The following is a 17005-nucleotide window of genomic DNA, read 5'->3' as shown; positions in this document are numbered from 1 at the left end:
CCAACTCCTCCGGGGGAAATCTTAAGGCGTTTCCAGGCCAGCCGAGAGACATAGTCCCTCCAGCGTGTCCTGGGTCTTCCCCGGGGCCTCCTCCCAGTGGGATATGCCCGGAACACCTCACCAGGGAGGCGTCCAGGAGGCATCCTAAGCAGATGCCCGAGCCACCTCATCTGGCTCCTCTCAATGCAGGAGGAGCAGCGGCTCTACTCTGAGTCTCTCCCGAATGACCGAGCTCCTCACCCTATCTCTAAGGGAGAGCCAGGCCACCCTGCAGAGGAAACTCATTTCTTTGCAGTCACGTTTTACAATTTTTCCAAATATATAACTCATCCTAATTTCTTGTTTACACACAAGCTTGATTATTTTTTTCTGTCGTTAACTTTACTTTTCCCCAGCTCAAGCGAGCTGACCACCCAGCACAAAGAGTCTGTCAAGGAAATGTGCTTACGTTTGTGTTTCACCTGTTCCTAGCCTACAAAATTTTAGCCCATGTTGTCATGGGGGCACTGCTCCCCCCCAGAACCCAGAACCATGCACTATGGGCAACTTAGAGTTGATTTGTAACTGATTAATCTAGCTGCATGCCTTTGGACTGTGAGAAGAAACCAACATATTTAGAGAAAGAAAACCTACTCGACTCTAAGAAAACATACCTACTCAGCACACAGAGCAGAGGCAGATTTCAAACCCCAAGCCCCGGAGGCATGGCGTTCTGTTACTCACTGAGTCACAATAATTTAAACACCTTCCAGCTAACCCTTCACATCATCCATACAGCACAACCAGGAACAAAGGCCAAACAAAGATAACAGAAATATGGTACAAAAAGTTTATTTAGTAAGAGGTTTGTAAACATTTGAGGTAAATGAACATTTATGTCAACTTGTTCTTACAAAAATTCATACAGAAGGCACTTCTTTTGAGACAGCATTTACAGAGGCTGCCATTGTTGGCAGATGTAGGTGATTGCCACTCCCTGACTGGCCAGAGGAATCTCATTCTGTACAAGAAATTCAAAGTCAAAAGCAGACCATCCTTATCCTAGGGTGGGTGAGTTGCTATTCTTAGACCTTGTCACCTATATGACTGCATGTGCACGGGTGAGGATTGTCGACTGGAGAAGACTCCTGTAAATAAAAAAAGCTGAGATGTTTGTGTGAGCGAAGTGGGCTGTGGGGAGTTTACGTACCACCTAATTCTTTCAGTGTTTGTTTGATGTCGTAAGGACACAGTAACATTATTGTAATGTTGCAAATGTATTAGAGGAGCTTCTTATCAATGCATTGAGCAACCAGGAAGAGTCTCTTGGTCATTATTCCATTGTTAAAATTCACACTTTCTGCAGTCATTTCAGACAATATTAAGAGTCCAATACTCAACAAATAAGCAACTTAAATTATCAGCATAATTTTAAATCACATTCAATATATAGTTATTTTAATACTGTCCTTAATTCTAAGAACCATTGTGTCTGCTATTAAGACATTCTCTTTTAAAGAGTCATAAACATTGCAGAATCTCGTCCATCCCTAACAATATGAATTTCATAAAACAGCATGTTTGTCTAAATGTGCAAATCTTTACCTAAATACTAAAATGTAAACTTTTGAAATCAGAGGACATAATACCACACTTTCTTGTTTTTATACATTGAAATGTGTGAAAATGAAAGTGCACGTACATCTGAAAGGAAAAAAATATTCATTGTTTCGCAACGATAAAAGTAACCAAGTCTTGAGAGAATCACGGTATATTCTCCCATCTGCCTCTGCATAGTACAGTAGCTTAAACTGATTAGTTCTTGTTTGGCGTTGCATATATTTCTATTTAAGTAATATTCAGACACCACTGAATAATGTGCAATGTACCTAAAACCAGGCATGAGAAAATGACAAAAAGAACATGTCATACATTGGCAGGCCACCTCATTTAGCACCTTTAAAAATTGGCATTTGTTAAGAAGTGAACTCTGGATAGAAAACAAAGGCAAAGTTCATGATGGGTAAAAGAGAAAATACCTACCACTTTTTTCATACCCCCCCCCCCCCCCCCCCAGAAAAGTGAATCCATAATTTAGATCACTGCTTTGGGAGTGTATTAAACATAGAAACACACAAAAGCTTTGCTAGATATTGATTCTGGTTGATAGACCCCACTTCTGTTGACACTATAAACCAATAGCAATTGAATTATCACATATGCTATTAATCTACTTGTAGGCTACTAATCTATCCACAAGATTCTCCTTACTTAAAGAGGGATTAAAAATTAATAGCTCTATTGACAGTGGTTAGATTAAAAATAACAGTGCTCTCAGTCTTAAGGGTTTGTGTTTCATTTGAAATGATCAAATTATCTGATCTATTTTATTTTATTATTTAACTTCAGCAGATGAAGTCTGCAACTTAGCCTGAAGTTTGTACTGTCAAAGCCACTTTTCAATGGTTAATTGAAAAGTCATATTAACTGCAGGGTCTGGAGTTACAAATATTTTATGCTCGGTGATTTTCTTGCATAAACAGAGCAGATTCAATGTTTGGATTTCACTTTCTTTTCAGAATTGCACTGCAGCTGCATTCACGTTTTGCTCTATACGATGATATACATGTCTGTGTTATGAATATGTGGGAGGATGTGAACTTGCATGCTGACATGTTTACAGGTGTGTAAACAGCACAACTTGAGTGAACAACTGATCAATTTTCCATCAGCCTCATTTTCAGTTAATAAACTAATTAACAAACTGCTCCATTGCTCACAGGAACATTTGTCTGAGCAGCTGATACCAGATGTAAAACCAAAACGGTGAAATGCACTCAAATTGTTGCCAAAGCAATGACTTGTAGTTTCACCTGAACAGGTATCACCTGCATCATCAAACACTGACGTAAAAGGCATCCTTCCTTATACAAGCGGCTGAGCTACTGCAAGTCCACACAGATAGTAATATATCTGCGTGTCCATTAATGTCCATTAATATAGTGGACAAAATCACAATTTGTACTGATAGATAGATAAAAATAAGAGATGAATCAACTTAAAAAATAAAAAAGATAAAAAGTAATTTCACTGAAATATCCATTTCCTGTAACTGCTTGTCCTACTCAGGGGTGTGGGGGGATCTGGAGTCTATGGGTGCAAGGCAGGGAACCACCCAGGATGGGACACCAACCCGTCACAGAGACACTCTCACCAGCAATGAGGTAACTCTGATTGACCTCAGCATGTTTTGGGAGTTTGTGGCAGGGGGGAACCAGGGTATGCAGAGAAAAGCCCACGACAACACATGGGAGAACATGCAAACTGCACACAGAAAGAGCCATGGTAGAGACTTGAATTCTGGTCCCAGAGGTGTGAGGCAACAGTGCTATAACCACTACACCACCCCAGCTTCAGCAAAACATTTCAGCAATAAAAAAATTGCAAACCGGGCTACCTGTTCCTCTAACGCAATGTCATAAATGGCAGTATTCCTTTATGAATATGCAGAGCATGTTTCATATATATTTCTTGCAGCTCAAGGAACAGGAGATTCTTAAATTTACCATTAAGGTAAATCTGATCTTATGACCCTGTGCGGTGGAGTTGTAAGGTCCAACAGCTGGCCCCTGTTTAGGAAGGCCAAACCCATCATTTACTGAGGGGAGCTGGACAGCAAAGGCTGTCCAGTGTTTTCTAAAATTCTCAGAAAATGACCTGTCAAACTAAACTCCCACTTCTTCAGAGGCAAATTGAATTTTCAGGATGAATAACTGAAACAGTTAACAGTTAAATTAACAGAAGAGGTTTCACTGAGACTTACCAGCCCAAAAACAACCTAGTGCTCAGAATGCTTTTCCAGAAAATGAAATAAAATAAATTAATAAAAGAAAGGGAAATACATATTTCTGCACAAATTTCCTGACAAATCTGGAAATGCTGTTGAGGTTGTCCCCTACATCTCTATCTTCCTGCTATTCAACCGGTCCTCAGGTAACATTTGCATAAGCACCACAACTCCACAGATGGACCTGTTCACAAGATACTACAATCCACCAACCACAATGCAATGCTGCTGTTTACAGATTTATGTTGTGAGATTTGTACCCTCCAGTGCCCTGCTTTATGCTATTTTTCATTCATCATTTCCACTTTTTATATAAAAGTGGGATGGGCAGAGACAGCTGTCCGGGCTAGACAGACAGGTCATCTGACCGGGCCCTGGCGTGGGCGGCCTTGTTGAGGCACCGCATGTCCGTGACACCTGGGGGTGGCGGCTTGTGCATCTCAGCGATGGTGGTAAAGTGGCCCTGGGCTGGGCCTCCCGCAAGGTCGCCTGCACTCCCCCGGCTCAAGCCGGCAGGTGTCAATGAATCTGCATTCTTGGCCGGCCACAACTTCTGGCCATCGTGTCTGCTGCTGTCAGCGGAAGAGGGTGAGGTGGCAGCGGAGGAGGAAGATGAAACTGACATGACCTTACTCTCTGCAGTCTGCTGCTCAACAGCCACATTAACCCAGTTATGATTGGAGGCCTGGTTGTTGTTGTTACTTTTATTTTTAACTGCTGCCCAGTGAGATCCCCTGCTGCCCAGGTAGACCGTCGAGGGGGGGTCCCGTATTTCCTCCAGGAGGGGATCCATCTTATACTTACCCACAGGTAGGAAAGAAGCACCCCCACTCACCACCGCTGCATCCCTGTAATTAGGCAGGTAGCCAAGGGTCTGGGCATCCATGCCTGCTGTGGGCTTGGGGGAGGCCAGTATCTCTTCATCCATGCCTGTAAGGAGCGGGGACTCACGCTGAGCTGGGAGCTCGTTGTTCATGCCCTGCTTGAGCTTCTTCCAGCCTAGATGGTAGATCTCTAGCAGGTTCAACAGTAGTGAGGCACAGGCTACCCCAAGCATGAAGATGATGAAGATGGTCTTCTCTGTGGGCCGGGAGATGAAGCAGTCCACGGTGTTGGGACAGGGCCAACGGGAACACTTATACAGCGGCCTCAGCCGAAAGCCATAGAGAAAGTATTGGCCCAGGATGAAACCAACCTCAAATACCGTCTTGAAGATAATGTTGAACACATAAGTACGCAGCAGAGCCCCACGAATGCGGACCTTGCCATGTTCATCTCGAATGGGCAGCTTCTCCTTCCTGCCCTTTCCACCATCATCCCTCCATGAGCTTTCTCCAATTTTATAGAGGAGCTCGTCGGCCTCCTGAAGGTGTCCTGCCTTGCGCAGCTCCTCCTCCTTCTGCTTCTCCTCCATGTGGATGATGTGGAGCACATGGCCCAGGTAAATAAGAGTGGGCGTGGAGATAAAGATGATCTGTAACACCCAAAATCGAATGTGCGAGATGGGGAAGGCTTCGTCGTAGCAGACGTTCTCACAGCCGGGCTGCTGCGTGTTGCAGCTGAAGTCGGATTGCTCGTCGCCCCAGACCTCCTCCGCAGCTGCCCCAAGCACAAGAATGCGGAAGATGAACAGCACGGTGAGCCAGACCTTGCCGACCACAGTTGAGTGCTCCTGCGCATTTTCCAGCAGTCGTCCCAGGGAGCTCCAGTCCCCCATCCTGTGTGATCTGTGCCCTGTTTGTGCCCTGAGAAGAAAGTGTGGTGTAGTGTGAGAGAGGGACTGAAGCAGGTGATGAAGTGTGTTTGGATTTGGGGGGGGGGCACTCCTTCCCTCCATCTTTCAACTACTTTCAGAACATGTCTGTGGGGGGGGGCTATTCCAGACACAAAGCACAGGACCACCCTCAATGTCCATCACATTATACGATTATGCGCATTTATTTCTTAAGTCACAGCAACAGGTTATAGGCTGCTGATAACTTGGCTAGGTGGCCCAATGGTTAGGAAAGTGCCCTTGTGATTGAAAGGTTGCTTGTTTAAATCCCCGACTAGCAAGATACCAATAAGGTACCCTGTGTAAGGTACTGCTCCCTGGGCGATAAACAACAGCTACCCAATGCTATGTCACATAAGGTTTAATGCAGTGGATGCATTTTGTAGTGGCACACTGCGGTGAATCTACAATTAATCACTTTCACTAGATGTGTAATATGTTATTGCCTTTCTGGCTTCTGGAACAAGCTCAGGACCCCTACAAATCTGCACAGGGCAGGTGGGTATCAGCTGTGGATGGATATCACATTATTAATGAATTCCAATTTACTGTTACAATATCATATTATATAATATCATTATAATATATTATTATAATATAACTATGAAATGTATATGTCAGTACTATATGCAATCATTATACTTATTATAATTTTATATAATTTAGAGAGCTGTGGACAAAACAGTGGCTAGTACTATTGTCTCACAATTCCAGGTTTGGGGTTCAAACATTAAACATTACTATATGTTAAATATCTCTTTTTTTCCATTTTTTAAATTCATTTGCATATTATAGCAGACAGCAAAGTTCTCAGCAAGTACTAGTAAACATAATGGTAATGTTGGCTAACATAAAGTACAATTATCTAAAAAAGAAGAACACTTTTCATGGTATCGTATTACTTAAATTACCTAGCCTGCAATTTGCACAACAAAGTGCCCTGGATAGGTCGCATGTACTCTAGTGTATTTTAAAGTAGGCCTACCTCCCTCTTCGGCTCTACCTTCGGCTGTACCTGTTCGACAATTCTTCAAGCAGAAATGAATTCATTTATGTTACTTGTATTAATCGAACGAGTAAAATAAGTAATAACTGTTAATGAGAATGCAGTAAATAAAAAACGTTGATTTTTTAAAACTAAATTCTATATTAGATGCTTTACGCATGGACATATAATTTAAAGACAGGCCCAAATGCTTAAAATGGAAAACTTATTAATATGTCTTTGTATAATAAGCAACAAATACATGGACTGTGCTTGCGGTTAGTCATCTTAGGATAATGAATACATACACGCTACTCTAATTGTTCTGACAGGCAGAGTAATAGCATTTCCCAATACGATAAAATTAACTACGTTTATTTGTGATTATGAGTAATGCGCTGCTCTAATTTGAACTTTTACTAAAGTTCAAATTACTAAGTTTTACTAAGTTACTTTTTATACTTTTATTCACCGGAGGTAGTCGCTACAGAAAATAACAATAGCCTATAATTTGTGTATATTTGTACTGGACTTTGTGAATTTTATTTGATTTTAATACGAGGAATATAGTCATGTTAATTTAAATAACAAACCGGCAATTGCTTTCTTGGAGTTGAAACATGCACACCGTTTTCGAAGAAAACAAAACTAAATTATTAAAACAATTTCAATTTGAATATGCTTATTATTGAAAAATGGTCCTGCCCCGGCCGAATGCCGGTCTCATCAAATTCCGAAGTGCTGATGAACGAAAACATTTAATCGGATGAACAGACGCTAATTGAATCAGACGTACTTAGCTATACAAAAAGGAATGTATGCATGCGTTACATGTATAATGCTATACTGTTATTAACATATGTCGTTATAGGCTTAGTATAGTGTTTAGATAGATAGATAGATAGATAGATAGATAGATATGGTCATTTGCTATTTGGAATGGGAAACCATGTTATAGAGGTTAAAATAACGTATATGACTACTGTTATGATCTTATCACACATACAAACAAAAACAAAGACTAAATAAATTCTTGACGGTTCCTTCTGTGTAGTATTGTAACAATCACATACACAAATAGGCCATGAGCTAACAATATAAAGCCTTCTTTAAAACTTCTACACATTAATGGTATTGTGCACTGTAAGGACTTTTCAATTGAACTTTTGTGAAAATAATCCCATATATCCTTTATATATCATTGATTTTGAATAGTTGCACTAGGTCCCCTTACCCCCCCCCCCCCCCCCCTCCGGGGCAGCCATTAAAAAAATGACTGGTATTATAGTCACTGTCAAGAATGATCAGAACACGTAAAAATCTAGTGGGAATTAGGCCTTTGTTAATATTTTATCTGTTAATTTTGCCATTATGTAAAATATAATATAAAATAAAATCGCTTGTTCTGTCACTGGTATTATAGTTCTAAAGCATCATTGTAATTTGATTATTTAAATGGAATTCCCACAGTAAATGCAGACATGTTAAAATAAATTTCAACATAAATAAATGTATATGACAAAACTGGTGTCTCAAGATGTCATAACACCAGTGACAAACTGAGCATTTAATGCACTTTGCGCTAAAATATATTTAAATATATTATATATATATTATTATTTGTGCTACGTTAATTTTGTCTATGCTAGATTATTTTGCATTTTCATTTTAGATGTACTATAATTATACTAATCTAATAATTAAATGTTACTTGATTAAGCGTTAAAACTATTTTGAATGGACATGTTAATAAAAAAATATTCACAGCGTCTGACACCCCGACAATAGGGAAATTTCTAGTTTGTCTTAGTGACAGCAGTGAAAAATATATGCAAACCATGTCCTTTTTGTCTTGTTCATTGTTTATAGCCTTTGGTCTGATGGCTGGCAGCAACAGAAACTTTTAATTATCAATAATAAAAATAAGTCAACGAAATATATGCAAAATAATGATACTGTATTCTGATGCGAGCAACCAATTCTGGATCCACCTGAAATAAAAGTCCAGCATGGAAAGTGAAGCCTTGATCGATAATCACTACCTTACATTGGGCTAGGGAACTTTAGAAACTGAAATCAATAGCTTTCTGCCTGCGGTGCTGTATTTTGAGGGCGTTGTATATCATACAAAGCGTACTAGGCAGCGTAACCCTCCCTTTTCCGCACCCACGCAATGAAGTCCTAGCAGCTGTTCCGCTTTACCAACTGTCTGGAGAGCTGCCACGCAGCCGACTTACTAAATCGCGGGTCTCCTTCACACGTGGATTCAGGTCTTGCGCAGAAGGCTAGTTTTTCGTGGCGTGTGGGATTCGAGATGGGATCCGTTGAAGCGCAGCAGCCGCCCGTCCCCAGCCATCGCGACTGTCACATTGCATGACCATGCATGATCGAATCACAAGAGTCATCAGACTGCAAGAGCACATGCCACGCCCATGCCCACCACCAAAAACTGATCACCCGGTCTGCGAATAGGCCCTACTCCAAGCAGCGAGAAAAATAGGCTCAAAAGTGTTTTATTTTCTGTGTTCTTGGACTGCTGTATTTATTGTTATGGAGTACTGGGTTATAAAATGTTACAGCTATTAATCAGTTGGTTAAATTGTCTGCTGTATGATGAATAATCAGAATGTATTCTGAATTATCGATTGATGTGTCTTAATTGAAAGTGTTGTTAAACGGCATTACGAATGGATATTAATTAAAAAAACGTGCATCTTACTGAACCTCTGTCCGTTGCAGGGACACAAGAAGATGTAAAAAGCAAGAAATACTAATAAAGGAAGCCAGAGAGCGCGAATGAGTTTTTTCCATGTACAGAATGTGTTGTCAATATGTTATAGTATACTGCACGTTTTGTATTTAATATTATCCTACAATTTTAATTACTTTTTGTAGACCTATTAGTCAGCATTTAATAATGAGGTACCACTTTTTAAGTCTATAAAACTATGGACGTGAATTATGCTGTTTATTGATTTAGGTTATATGAATGGAAAACACCTCATAGTTAGATGACCGAATCAAATTTACCTGGTTGGGGAAAAAAACGTCAAAACACCTTAAACTGTCTATTGTCGCCCTCTTCTGACCGCCCTCTGAAATTTTACACTGGCGACTTGGTTGCAACCGTGGGGAATACTGTAAACACGTAAATTTATCTAAATATTTCTGTGACAGTATAAAAGGCAATATCGTTAAATAACTCAGATAAATGGATCATTAGACATTTCAGTAAAAACTATAATAAACACAAACTCCAAGGTGATACTTTTATTAAAGCCGTTGTAACAAAATGTTTTGTATTCGCACTGGAATAAAATGTAGCTTGTAGTTTGCATATACAAATTTTAAACAATGCAATTATAAACGATAAAATAACATAGATATGACCACTGCTATGGTCATATCACACATATAGGCTATGTATAGACTAAATAAATTTTAAACGATTTCTTGTGGGCAGCATGTGAACAATCACATAGTTTTCATTATTATGGACAAACATACAAGCCGTAAACTTACGTTCAGACTGCATATAGAAATCGCTACAGTTACGGTTCCCGACGAGCTCACTTGTCAGCATGTTCTCGCAGTAGGAGAATAACCTAGACTCACCGTCAGTCACTAACGACGAAATTTTCTAATTATTCTCATGTGCGCATATCACAAAGACTGGAAGATTGGGAGCAATGGCATCTGTAAGAGTATCGCAAGCTTCCAGACGGAATAAGATATATACTAGCAAGAGAATGCTGTATCAGTATAGCACCTTCAAACACTGAGCAGGCGAGAGGAGATGAATACCTTTAAATCGGAAAGCAAGGAGACATTACAGTGAATTATTTCTCAGATATCAATTTCAATATAATTAACTCCCTGCCCCTACTTTAAACGTTCAAAAAAAACTCAATAAACATGACTCTACTTGGTTATCATTGTAATCCTTTATCCTTCACATAATAAATTCTTTACTAAACTAGACTTCTTGGAGGAAGGCTGGTGTAATAGTAGGCTACTAGCAAGTCAAAGGGTACACGACATACACCTGACTGTACGATAACAGTTTGAGGCATGTGGCTTTGGTTTCTTGGACTTGGTGTAACTGGTTAAGTATAGTTCTTTAACTGTTATACCAACTAGAAATCCATCAACAAAAGAACAGGAGCTGAGTATTAGCCTATTTGCTTTCTAACACTGAACGCCAATTTCATTGATCCACAAGCTGAAAACTACCTAAGTCCTAAGCCATACCTACTTATAGAGGCAGAGCCACACAAAATTAAATACTTCCCTTTTGACTGAGCAACTGACACAGTTAAGTTCACTGAGAGAAAACATTTAATAATCCTGTCAGATTTTTTCCTGCAATTTAGCCTTAGACCCAAATTTATTCATCTGCTTTCAATCATAAGTGAAAGTTTGGGATGTGAAGGTGTTTTAAGTAACATAGAATATGGAGGGTGTCAGTTAGCATCAATGACAAAGGCAATCCTTCTTCAGATTCTGACTTTTTCATAGCCATCTTTACGAAGTTATTGCATCGCGGAAAGTGCTTTTGTTACACGGCAGGGTATCTAACACTTCAATTATACGGAAGGAATACTATGGGTCTGTGTATTTGCAAGTCTTTGTGTAATGCTAAAGTGCACCACTAGATGTCCCCACGAGGACAAGCCCTCTGGCTCAAGTCACTGATTTGGCAGTTGAAGTACTGAAAAAACGAGAAAAAAAGGAAATCAATCGCATCTCTGTGAACATAAACTAAACCAGCACTTATTTCACGTTTTATTTGGAGTGGCGAGGATAGAAATTATAATACAAATAAAACAAAAAGCAAGCAAATACAAATGGTCCTATCCAGTCTTCTTGTGAGAGAGTAACAAAGCTGGATTGTGGGGAAGTTAAGCCGTTAAGGTGGTGGACAACAACCTCTCATTCCGTATGTTCTGTCGGCAGGCCTTATCCTTGACCCTTCTATCTGAGGCAGCATAAGAGTCCCCAGAACACCTAATCAGTGCCTTAGCAATCAGGTAAAACAGCTCTGCCACATTGAGAACGATGCAAAGGCCCGAGGAAGCCACCATGAAGATGGTGAAGATGGTCTTTTCTGTTGGACGGGAGATGAAACAGTCAACCTTGTTGGGACATGGCCACTGCTCGCACTTGACCAGCCGCGGCATTCGGAAGCCATCGTAGACAAAGTAGAGGCCGTACATGAAGCCCGCCTCAAATATCAGGCGGAAGAGCAGACTCATGGCGTATGTCCACCAGAGTGGCCCAGTAATGGAGATGCGCCTGTTTTTCAGGGTTTTCAGGTCATCCTCAGCTTTGTCGCCCCTGGCGCGGAGGATGCTCCGCTTGGCTTCACGCTTGCTGTAGGCCACATGCATCGCCACAAGCAGTGCAGGTGTGGAGACGAAGATCAGCTGAAGACACCACAGACGGATGTGTGAGACGGGAAAAAAATGGTCGTAGCACACATTCTTGCAGCCGGGCTGTTGCGTGTTGCATGTGAAGTCAGACTGTTCATCGCCCCACACGCTCTCTGCCGCCACCACCAGAATCATGATGCGGAAGATGAAGATCACTGACAGCCAGACCTTTCCCAGGCTGGTGGAATGCCTGTTCACTCCTCCTAGCTGCACATACAGCGCCGCCCAATTCATGCTGTCTGCAGCACCTTACGGCTCCTGCAAGGGATAGGGTTAAGAGTTCACAGGGTAAAATAAAGAAAAAAAACAGGCACAAAATTAAAACAGAGCTTATTCCAGTTCACACAAGTATTTACTTTTAGTTGCTCGCCTAGTATAATAATTTCGATCAGACCAAGAGCTTTGAAGATGTAAGGGTGGGTGTACGTTCCCCCTAAGGCTTCTATTCATAGCAAGACCGTCTTACCCACTTGTACAGCTGAGTATTGTGCTAGGGTACTTCCCATTAAATCTCAGTGAAAGTTACAGCAGCTGGACATGAGCTGGCAACGTGCTGCACTGCAGTCATAGTAAAAACTTTACTTCACTGATTTCTAAGCCTCGTTATGTCCGAAGCTTGTAAAGTATGCACTGGTAATTTACGAGCAATCGACACCACTCATTAAAATGTGCGTCGAAAACAAACAAACAGTATTGTTTTATAACATAGTTCGTTAATGAATCATTTCTCCGAAACAATGCCGCATAACGTATAATTACCAATGACGGAATCTTACGAAACAAACGAATTTGTGCTGAATGCGCGTTATATGCACGTCTTCAGCCCCAAACGTTTATGCCTTAAAACCGCATTCGTTACATCAATAGAACAAAAACTCCGCAAACCAAGGACATATTTAATTAAGAAGTAGTGCTCAATAGCAAGGCTGGCCCGCCCTATAGGCCGATCGCCTACGGCACCATTTGATTAGGGGGCGCAAGAGAGAGAGTTTAATAATTAGTAATACCTCTGGTTGCATTCTGTGACATTACAGTTATTTACAGTAGATGTAATATTTCAATATTTTTCTTGTGAAACAGACGCGAGGTACTGAGCAGCCAAATACCCCGTGTTACTGAAATGTTTTTAATATAGCGGAGTCTCGCCTACGGCGCAAGAACACCCAGGGCCGGCCCTGCTAAGTAGTGATACATCTCAAATTGTCATTTATTACCTCTCATCTTTAACTAAATCCTCGCTATTAGACGGTCATTGTCACTTCATTATTGTAATGTGTAATTAATCTTGCAGGTTAAGTGCCACCCTCCATACGCCAAGCGTTTTTTGTTCATCCCAGTTATGTCAGATTCGAGGAAAAAAGGACACTGATTATTGAGCACAATATCATATAGCAATTTTTCAGCGAGAGTTTGTAGTTGGTTTTACAGTGAATGTAAGTGCAAAGTATTTTAATCGAAGCTGGTACTGCAATTACAATTACATCCTAGATAAACGATTGACCAGAAGAAAATGTCGGCTGAGCTATACATCAAGAAAACTGTGTTCTTGCTTTAGTTTAAAGAAGCGCTGTTAATATCGACTCAACCTGCACAGGGCAAAATCATATTTTTAAATTTCTGAATAGCTTTTGACCAGAATAAAACCCGTGTTTTATAGGTCGGTACGTGATTAAGTAAACAAATAGTTTCTGAGGCATAAATGGTTATTCTTTCATGAAGATTGGAGTAATGTATCATATAAACCATTTATTTTTAAGCATTTCGTCCAAGTCAATACTTATGTGGTAGCGTTGTGTGGATATAAAACGTCTTAGTAAAAGTTTTGTTATTTCATAAAATAACTACTCATTGGTCGGGATATCGTAATGCCTCAATATACAATTATATAATAAGTAAATCAGACTGCCCTAATTTGTCTGTCTTACCTTCGTCCAGGTTTCAGCACACATCCATCAAAATTCAGCTCACTCTTCGCTGCCGCGACGTACGCGAGTAAGCAGAGTGAAATTAAGTAGCAATTATCAAATGTCAGACACCGACGTAAAACAGGTCAGATTTACTTATGAAGTTTTAGACGGCTCACTTGATCTGCCAGTTCTCCCTCTTAAGTGTCCACCTGCTTTAATCTGATGAGGGCGGGGCAAATTCTGGCACAGTACATTATGAATGCAGCTTTTTTTTTTTTTTTTACTTTCCACTACTTATATAGTCCTAGAAAAAATACGTTTAATATATTGTTTCACATAGTCTATTCACAAATCAGTCTTGGATGAGGTTCTCTTGTTACGTCTTACATGCTTAAACGTATTTGCTTCAATGAAACCCCCACGGGCATGTGAATTTGGTATGGTAAACGGTGAATTAAATGAAAAACAAATTAACTACATAAACAAAACATGTTCCGGTGGAATGACTTTCAACATTTTTTTAATATTAGCCTATAGCGCACTTCTATCACATCCGACGATATCAAATCAGCAACAGGAGAAACTGTTAGAAATGGTCATGTTATAAAGCACACTACATAACGCTAAATCAAAATACTACCAAACCATATTGGATAATTTATTTCAAAATTAAGTAATGCGGCTTAATCAGTATTTCATACTTAGACGAATACTTTCATATATTTTTCTTTTTCTGTTTGTTGGATGTTAGAAGGTATATGAGCTATTTTAACGACGTTAACCATTTAGTTTATATTAATGACACAATTTCTAAAAAAAAACGCATCGCACCAATTAGGCTGTTCAAGCCAGTATCGTTCAATTACATGAAAAAATAAGCCAACGATTAAATCACGAATTTGCACAAATTAAAGGATAATTATGCAATTTGTCTAATTTATTAAATATTACTGAATGGCTACATTGTTTTATGATAATGACGATTAAATTTGTTCTTGAGTTTTATTTTTTAGTCCTTTGAATTAGTTTGGAAAAACAATTACCCCTGGCACAACTTGTACCAAGCTGTGAGGGGCGATAAACCCACCTGTAGGATTTTGCTCTAACCATTGTATATTTACCGTAAAACGATTCACTACGTTACGTGAAATTAACTGAGAAAGATTTTCTACCGCCGCCCACTGCCCTCAAACAAACCAAACGGTGTTTAACCACGTTCTGCAATGCTGGAACCATAATATTTTAAAGACATAGAAGATACTAAATCTGATATGGGGATGAATAAGAATTTCCTTTGACTGAAAAGGTATGCTGTTTCTTCCTTTTGCTTTACCGTGAATTTACCCATTCAAGGTTAAAGGCTAAGTCATCAACCTCGTGCCATTGCCCACTACAGCTTCCTGCATGCCAGTCTCCATGAGGGTGAGTTTTGTGACGAATTGTAAGTGCAGGTGCTGTTCTCTCTCTTTTGCTGTTAAAAAGCTTAAACTTCACATTATTAGTCATTGAATGCAGAGTCTATCGCGGACCCCTAAAGAGTCCACGTTTTTGCAAGCTTTGTCTGTGGGGTGTGGTCCGCTATTTATGAATTTCATTTTTGTAGTGAAAACGGGCATTTTGGTGCTCTGTGAAGAACCCCAGTAAACAGGAGAAAATCTTATTGCACTAATTGCATTTTGTAATTGTAATATGGTTCCATAGGCTAGATGTCTGTGCCTGTGATTGGTAAGTTGCCAGTGCAAATCCTACATACTGATTTTTCTGATGGGCCCTTGAGGAAGACTCTAACCCCCAGTTTCCCCAGGGATGCTGATCCTGGTCTCTCAATAAATGTGTGTCATTTTGGGCAAATGCCTTCTAAGTAAAATGTGAATTAATAATTAATAATTGTTTTGTATTAATCAAGGGAGTTAAGTCAAGGTGAAAGAATGTATAATAAAAAAGACTCACAAGAGATTCACAAAAAGGTTATTGATGGTCTTGTTTGATCATGATTGAGTTTTAAAACTTAATTATCAAGTAGCCCTGTAAACAGTTCAACCACAGAGCAGCATAGAGGATAGAGTAGATTTATTGATATTCTGACCTTCCAGGACTGGGGTATAATTACATCATCCATTGAAACCAAATCTTAGCATGATGATCAGTGTGTTCATTTTTGCATTTCTCTACCAGCTCACAAAGTATTTCAGAAACTTGACAACATACCTCAAAATCCTTAATGTGTTGCCATTCCACTATAGGTACAAAGCCTAAAAATACCACCCAATATCCAAGATGAAGATGTTAATTCCCCTGGGCTGACAAAAGAGTAACATGTCGGTCCTCTGTCCCACTTTGGGAAGCAGATCTTTGGTAAGAGAAGGAAAGCTGCCAGCACGACTTAAGTATTAGATTTCCGATCCAAGTGGCAGCCTTTTGGAGACTAAGATTTTCTGCTTTTGTTTACTATGGTGAAAGCACTTCAAAGATAACTGCTAATGCAAAACATTTTATTCCCAACTTCATGAAGCAGACAGAAGCAGGACTTTGTTCAAAATAACACTGAAAGACAACCATGACATGGACAAGTGGTTGAAAGGTGGATTGGTTTGATGGATGGATGGATTGAACTAAATTATTTAATTGCTAATCAGCATACCAAAGCAGGACACACACACACACACAGGTTTGCAATTTTATCTTTGTGGGGACTCTCTATTAATTTTTATGGGGAAAACCCTAATCCCAACAAGAACAACCTTAACCCCTACCCAGCCCTAACCTTAACCATAAGTAACCAAACAAAATATGAGGCTTTTGGCACTTTTAGATTTTTCATTGCATTCACAGACCTTTGCGGGGACCTGAAAAATGTTCCTCGTAATGTAGTGTGAACATAATGTATGTATGTCTTTGTGGAGACTCTCAGTTCATTTCTATGGTCATAACCCTAATCCAAGCTATGGAAACCTACCCAGCACTAACCTTAACTGTAAGTAACCAAGCAGAATAGAAGACTTTTGGCATTTAGTTTTTTGATTGTGTTCAGAGATTTTTTATATGAATATTGCACTTTATATAGCACTTTTCAAGAGACCC

The 17005-nt window shown here is 39.8% G+C and overlaps 2 protein-coding genes across 3 annotated transcripts; both read right to left on the bottom strand.

Moving 5' to 3' along the window:
- Positions 1-815: 815 nt before the first annotated feature.
- gja3 (gap junction protein, alpha 3) lies at positions 816-9096 on the bottom strand. Of its 2 annotated transcripts, none has more exons than XM_023792916.2 (2): positions 8823-9096; positions 816-6628 (listed from the first exon to the last, which is right to left on the bottom strand). In XM_023792916.2, exon 2 carries the CDS (start codon positions 5661-5663, stop codon positions 4173-4175), a length of 1491 nt encoding a protein of 496 aa, XP_023648684.2. In that variant the 5' UTR covers positions 5664-6628; positions 8823-9096; the 3' UTR covers positions 816-4172. The 2 variants fall into 2 exon arrangements, with proteins under 2 accessions (XP_023648684.2, XP_023648685.2); XM_023792917.2 differs by having other exon boundaries at positions 816-5571; positions 8823-9095.
- A 744-nt stretch (positions 9097-9840) lies between these two features.
- Positions 9841-14146, bottom strand: LOC111834043 (gap junction beta-2 protein-like). Its single transcript, XM_023792910.2, has 2 exons — positions 13943-14146; positions 9841-12275 (listed from the first exon to the last, which is right to left on the bottom strand). The coding sequence occupies exon 2, from the start codon at positions 12249-12251 to the stop codon at positions 11487-11489; it is 765 nt and encodes a 254-aa protein (XP_023648678.1). The 5' UTR covers positions 12252-12275; positions 13943-14146; the 3' UTR covers positions 9841-11486.
- Positions 14147-17005: the final 2859 nt, after the last annotated feature.

This window comes from Paramormyrops kingsleyae, chromosome 16, assembly GCF_048594095.1.
Source record: "Paramormyrops kingsleyae isolate MSU_618 chromosome 16, PKINGS_0.4, whole genome shotgun sequence".
NCBI lineage: Eukaryota > Metazoa > Chordata > Actinopteri > Osteoglossiformes > Mormyridae > Paramormyrops > Paramormyrops kingsleyae.
Note: the sequence above shows the minus strand (reverse complement) of the source record. Positions and strands in the feature narration are given on the sequence as shown.

Coding starts and splice junctions, on each gene's coding strand:
- gja3 (XM_023792916.2), bottom strand. CDS start 5,663: ATGGAGGGAAGGAGTGCCCCCCCCCCAAATCCAAACACACTTCATCAC.
- LOC111834043 (XM_023792910.2), bottom strand. CDS start 12,251: ATGAATTGGGCGGCGCTGTATGTGCAGCTAGGAGGAGTGAACAGGCAT.